The sequence below is a fragment of the Taurulus bubalis genome (genome assembly GCF_910589615.1).
Source record: "Taurulus bubalis genome assembly, chromosome: 13".
NCBI classification, from domain to species: Eukaryota; Metazoa; Chordata; class Actinopteri; order Perciformes; family Cottidae; genus Taurulus; species Taurulus bubalis.
This window is the reverse complement of record NC_136601.1, coordinates 4,271,033-4,277,566: the sequence shown is the minus strand read 5'-3', so window position 1 is coordinate 4,277,566 and position 6,534 is coordinate 4,271,033. Positions and strand designations below refer to the sequence as shown.

Below are 6,534 nucleotides of genomic sequence, written 5' to 3'. Positions count from 1 at the left end.
ATGGCCACGGGAGAAATCACAACACTTCCCTCCACACCTGAAGACGGAGGCAGCGGGGGCTTCCCTCCCGGGGCCTTCAAGGACCCCAAAAGGCTGTACTGTAAAAACGGGGGCTTCTTCCTGAGGATAAGGACCGACGGGGGTGTTGATGGAATCCGGGAGAAGAGCGACCCCCACAGTAAGTGCTTCCAGTCTCCTGCTTTGCACAGCACACAAAGCTTCTTTATGCTCCCTTTCTCTTTTTTCTTCTTCTTTCTTTCTAACATGAAACAGAGTGAAGCAAAAAAAAAAAAACATCATGGAGGAGCGATGTGAGTTTTTCCAGCTCACTGAGTGAGGTTCATCCTCCACATTTGTAAACACCGGAATGCGTGCAGGCCTTTACTTCTGGAAAGTGTAACAACTGCAGTTCAAGAGAATCTGACTCAAACGTTTCGGGGACTTTGACGGACTGTGTGTGTGTGTGTGTGTGTGTATGTATGTGTGTGTGATGTTTTTAGTGTGGTTTTACGTCACGACAAAACAGCACAACGGGGAGTTAAGAGCCAGAATAAGAAAAATCCAAATCAAGAGATCCCTTCTTGTGTGTCGACAACTTTACCGCGCTTGTTTGGCCTTTCAACTGGGATACCCCTCGGTGCCCCTGTGCCACTGATTGCTTTGGAGTGTGTGTCTACAGTTGCATCAGTGAGGGGGAGGAGGAGGAGGAGATGGAGGAAGGGGGTGGACGTGAAGAAATTGGGGGTTTCAGAGGAAAACCACGTGTACCGTCCAAGACGCAGTGTGACATTTCAAGCAGGTGTGTCCAAACTAAAGCCTGATATGGGAGCCGGTCAAGGGGAGAGGAGCTATTTTTAGGATAATTCAATTACCTTCAGTCAGACTTATTTGTGAAACACACTTAACCTTGTTGATGTGCATATTTAGTTTGTTATTGTAACAAACATGGCTTCAGGAAATAATATATCCACAATGAGTCACTAAACAGGAGTCATTATTAATCATTTAGCTTTTCACCATGATGGTTTCTCACAGTTAATGCGTCATCAATGGTCCTTTTGTCGAGGTTGAGATCGGCCGGCCAACTTCTCGGACTTTAACGTATCACACCTGCCGGTTAGCATTGGAAACGTTCGTGAGGAATGTTGCCCAATACAGCCAAAGATCCCCCGAGGGAGGGGGGGGGCGGTCCTTTCTGTAAATGCTCTCAAGGCAACAAGTTGTGGCAACGTATGGCTCACACATGCAATATTGTCCTCGCCAAGCTCTGGCATGGGAGGTTACAAAGGCTACACATGTGATGGAGTAGTAGAGAGTCCCATCTGCATTAGTCTGCACAAATCCTCCCCCCTCTAAAATCCTCCTCTGTGCTAATGCAGATGGGACTCTCTACTACTCCATCACATGTGTAGCCTTTGTAACCTCCTATGCCAGAGCTTTGCGAGGACAATATTGCACGTGTGTGTGTGTGTGTGTGTCTGTATATGTGTGTGTGTGTGCCGTACGTTGCCACAAATTGTTGCCTTCAGGGCAATTACAGAAAGGACCACATCGTACAGACATTCACGGCTGTGAGACGCATTATGACCAGTAGACTTCAACGCACGATCAGATCTATTATATATTCAAATTTGTTTTCAGGGAAGAAGATCTGCGACATGAATCCCCCAGACAGCCGTCTTAACTGTAGTCAGATGCTCGTCTATCTGGAGTCAAATGTGGATTCACTCGGTACAGATCCCCTAATTTACCTTACGGGGGCCTCTGCTCCCTTTTGGGTGGTTTTGGTTTCATGCAAAGTATGCTCTGTTGGCAAGCAGCGGCGCCTCTTAACAGAGAAAGAATGTGGAGATGATTTTGATGCATCTGCGTCAGGCCAACAGGTACTGCGTGCTCAGGCTCACTGTAATGCTACTGTTTGGTGGCTAACGTGAGTTAGCTTGTTGATGGTGTTTCATTCATCTACTGCAGAAATATGGGAGCTGTTTATGCAACAGAAAAGAGCCCAGAATATTAAAAGAAAAATAAATAACCAAAATGAATGAGTATGTAAGCAAAATGAAAGCCACATTAATCAACATTTTCCACCAACTCTGCACCTTTATGACGCTTTCAAGGCTCCTGTTAGCTCACTGCTTTCTGCGATTTTACAGCACATTTATTGTTTGAGTCACCCATCGGTGCCGCAGCAGGCAGCTGTTTCTAGCGAGCTCTGATGGACCCACTGCACGCTAGCTGCACAGCACCAAACCACAGACAACGTTAGCAGCCGGGAAGCTAAAGTTCATGCTGCAGCTAAAGAGCTAAAGAGCCAGATATTGTTCTCAGGAGTTAGTGGAGACCAGAGGAGAGAGTAGAGAGTGCATGTTGGACGTATTCATCAACACATTGAGCTTTGTGTGGGCAACTGACACATTTGCTAACACATTAGCTTAAACAAGCCTAAGATCACTTGCATTGACTAATGCAGCTTTACTTTAAGTATTAATACGCTAATCACCAGTCTTCCCTCCGCTACACACAACATTTAAAGTCCTCTAGCAGGCACTGCCCTAGTCGATTTGATATTGAAAGGCACAAACCATCCTCATTTCCCGGTTTGCTGGAACGTTGTTGTGTTGAAGGGGAAATGTTCGACCAATTAAAATAAAATGTGCACAGAGTTGAAAGCTGGTACCACTGATGTACCCATAACTCTTTAAAGAGATCAGTCATTGGGAATCTGTGTAGACTTCAAGTACCCAGCATGCTTATGTGTGAACCTCAGCACTAATCATGCCACAAGCAAACTACCACTACTCTGTGTTTTCTTAATGTTGTTCACTGAAACATTTAACCTTTGTTTCCCTCAGTAAAGCTTCAGCTCCAGGCGACCTCCGTGGGGGAGGTGGTCATCAAAGGAGTCTGTGCTAATCGCTATCTGGCCATGAACAGAGACGGGCGGCTGTTCGGAGTGGTGAGTGAGCCGCATCCCCGTCTCTCTGACAAACCTTTAAAGTGCAAATCCTGCAAAGTGTTTTTTGGAGATCACTGCAGCTGCCGTGAAAATCATCAAGCAGCAAGTCTTCTGCCTTTTGTCACAAGCAGCGTTTAGGCCGCCGCGTTTTGAAAACCCAAATATTTACCAGCCAGCCGACAAGGAACCCGCCCATGCGGGGAAATAATTAAGTTGTTTGTCATTGTCAGCGCTGAGAAAAAAAGAAGAACAAAAAGTTTGCCGGAACATTGCAAAAGGCCCAGGTCAAGCTGTAGATTTATGAGATTCAGAAAGACAAAAAACTGTGTAGTATCTCTAAAGTCTGTCTCTGCAAAACCAAAATAAACAATAATAAGCGATATTAAAATACCCACTTCAGTAAGGAGAGTAGGATATGATGGAGAAATTATGCCACTACGATCAAAGGTCGGACCCATGGAAATACAACATAGTCTAGTAGATGGTGTTGGTGGAGAAAAGCAAGTCGTGAATTGGGGGGAGGTCTCCACAGGTCACCTGGCGGTCATGGGGTGATGGGAAGGCGGAGGACTGAGCAGTACTCGGTCTGAGAGACGAAAGATATCCAAAGGCAGTTTAAAAGACTGTTCTGAAAACAGAAATGATGGAGAGATTTTGACGAACTGAAGAACTTCCTCGTTGAACTTTTGCGAAAAAAAGCTTTGGGTTGTAAACGCACACGGCACGCCGCTCTGAACTGGTTTCTTTCTTTTAATTGCATAAATGTTTTTTTAAAGAACCGACAAACTGACTTCTGCTTTTAGTCGCTCATTGATCAGATGTTCAGCTCAAGAAACACGCAGTGCAAGTTCAGAAGAGGCCGACGCCAGCTGGGCAGTGGAAGTGTGTGTGGAAGTGTGTGTGGAAGTGTGTGTGGAAGTGTGAAGTGGTGTGGTTTGGTGGTCGTGAACGCTCGTCCACAGCCCATGTCATTTGGCAAGAAGCGCTTCCTCTCTAATAAGGAAGACGCGGCCGGCGCCACCCAAGGCGCTCTGCTCCGACTTGTGTTTAGGAAGTCATAAAAACACAAGACACTAACGCTCCTCTAATTAACCATATGGAGTGAGAGAAAAAGGGAAAAAAGATTAACATTCGTTGCCAAAGAAATAACATTTTCCCGTCTAATTAAGCCCCTTGACTGGTTTGGTTTTGCACGTTTTATCCAGAAGCAGAAGCCATGCTTTAGATATTTTAGAATAGAAAAATGACTCATATATAAGTTGATACAGCCATTGGACTTATTTTCAATATCTATTCCACTATAAGCCTTTTGACAAATTAACGTTCCTGATATAAAAATACAAAATGTCACCTTTTGAATTCTTTTTTTTTTACTTTCAACTCAGTAATTGGACCTTTATTTATTTATTTATATATATATATATATATATATATATATATATATATATATATATATATATATATATATACATATACATATATATATATATATATATATATATATATATATATATATGTATGTATGTATGTGTATATATATATATATATATATATATATATATATATATATATATACACATATATATACACATATATATATATATATATATATATACTGCCAACAGGAGGCTTTTGTTTTACTTCCTGTATTCACTTGACCGTGACAGCACGGCGACGGACGTCTGAGCCATTGATCACCCAAGCCAGTGCGACCATAAACATAGCGAACACACCTATATATATATATATATATATATATATATATATATATATATATATATATAGGTGTGTTCGCACATATATATATATATATATATATATATATATATATATATATATATATATATATATAGGTGTGTTCGCTATGTTTATGGTCGCACTGGCTTGGGTGATCAATGGCTCAGACGTCCGTCGCCGTGCTGTCACGGTCAAGTGAATACAGGAAGTAAAACAAAAGCCTCCTGTTGGCAGTTAAGGCCCAGCGAGACGTTCAGTAATGAATGTTTTCTACGCTAGAAGAGGGAAATCTTCATGTTTGGTCCCTTTTTTAAACCTCGTCATTTATATGACACCTCAAAAGGTTTATTTTTGGGGGGATTTGTTCTCCGTTTGTTTCGTTTCTTCACATTGACAAGGCAGCCGGTTCACAGCCGAAGACAAACACTGAGTAGAGGAGTAATAACGTCCTTCGTCACGCATCGCTTCCTTTAAAAGAAATCATAATAAAATGTCTTTCCTGTATAAGCGTGAGACACCGTGCAGAAATTATTTCAAACCAACAGTCTCCTTCAAAATAATAAAAGGTGGCATTGAGCTCTGGGTGTTTTTTTATGTGCGGATTTAATGTCATAAATTGTCAGCATTACACATTTTCTCCCTTTCCAATAACATATATTACACAAATTCAATCAAATGTCATCCAAACACAATAAAACAAGGTGGAACTCCACCGATGTTCGCTAGCAGAGAGGATTATTAGCAGTTTGGAAAGAAACACAGTCACATTCATATTAAACCGTGCGGACGAAGCGACCTTCACTTTCCAGTTGTTGAAATATTAAAGTGTATTAAAGAGTAGTTTCACAGTTTTCTGACATTTCCTCCGTTTGCAAACTAAGTGTCTTGCGTCGGGAGAGCAGGTATTTATCCAGAAAGCAAAAGGCTCAACATCTAATCCTCCCTTTCCTGTTTGAACCCGCTGACCCCCCCCAGAAATAAAGCAGTAAACCCAGCACACTGAACAATCCCACTAACTCTGCCTTTCTCTCCAGAGACGGGCAACAGACGAATGCTACTTCCTGGAGCGGCTCGAGAGCAACAACTACAACACCTACCGCTCCAGGAAGTACCCGAGCATGTACGTGGCGCTGAAGCGGACCGGCCAGTACAAGTCCGGAAGCAAAACGGGACCGGGTCAAAAGGCCATTCTTTTTCTTCCGATGTCCGCCAAGTGCTAATCTGACTGAGAGAAGAAGAAGATGTGACGGCAATGAAGACAAGAGTTCTGCATCGACGTTGCCCAAAAATAGCTGTGATGCTTTCCGACTGTTTCCTCCTTTCTCAGCTTTTACTTTCAAACAGTGGCCCCCGCTCACACCCCGGATGCTTCCCAGTATAACCAGTCCTTTTTTACTGGTGCCTTGCTCCCTCTCTGGGCCGAGGGGTTTAAAGCAGCAACCTTTTGATAACGCGTCCGCTTCCCACCGTCCAGCTCGTGGACGTTTTAGCTGCAAGAGGAATATTACCCTAACTTTAGAAGAGTGAAGGACGTCAGTTACGTAACTGAATTTTAGAATTTTGTGATACGTTTGAAAAAATAAAAACTAAGCACACTAAATCCACTAAAATCAAAATCCAAAGCACGACTTAAATATATATATATATTTTTTTTTTCCTGATTATTTTACACTACTCGGCACACTTGGAGGTCACTCAACAGATTACCTGAGCTTGTTTTTGATTCCTGATAAAACTGCATTCCCCTGCTAGTGTATCATTTTAGATTTGTCCAAAACAAATAATTAATTCACATTGCATGGCACCGAAGCACTTCTACATTTATTGATACGAGATAAAAG

At 42.5% G+C, this 6,534-nt stretch overlaps 1 protein-coding gene across 1 annotated transcript; it reads left to right on the top strand.

Moving 5' to 3' along the window:
* On the top strand, positions 1–6,508 carry fgf2 (fibroblast growth factor 2; the record flags this gene model as incomplete). The annotated part of the gene is made up of 3 exons (XM_079228685.1): positions 1–178; positions 2,853–2,956; positions 5,728–6,508. The coding sequence occupies 3 exons, from the start codon at positions 1–3 to the stop codon at positions 5,911–5,913; spliced, it is 468 nt and encodes a 155-aa protein (XP_079084811.1). The 3' UTR covers positions 5,914–6,508.
* Positions 6,509–6,534: the final 26 nt, after the last annotated feature.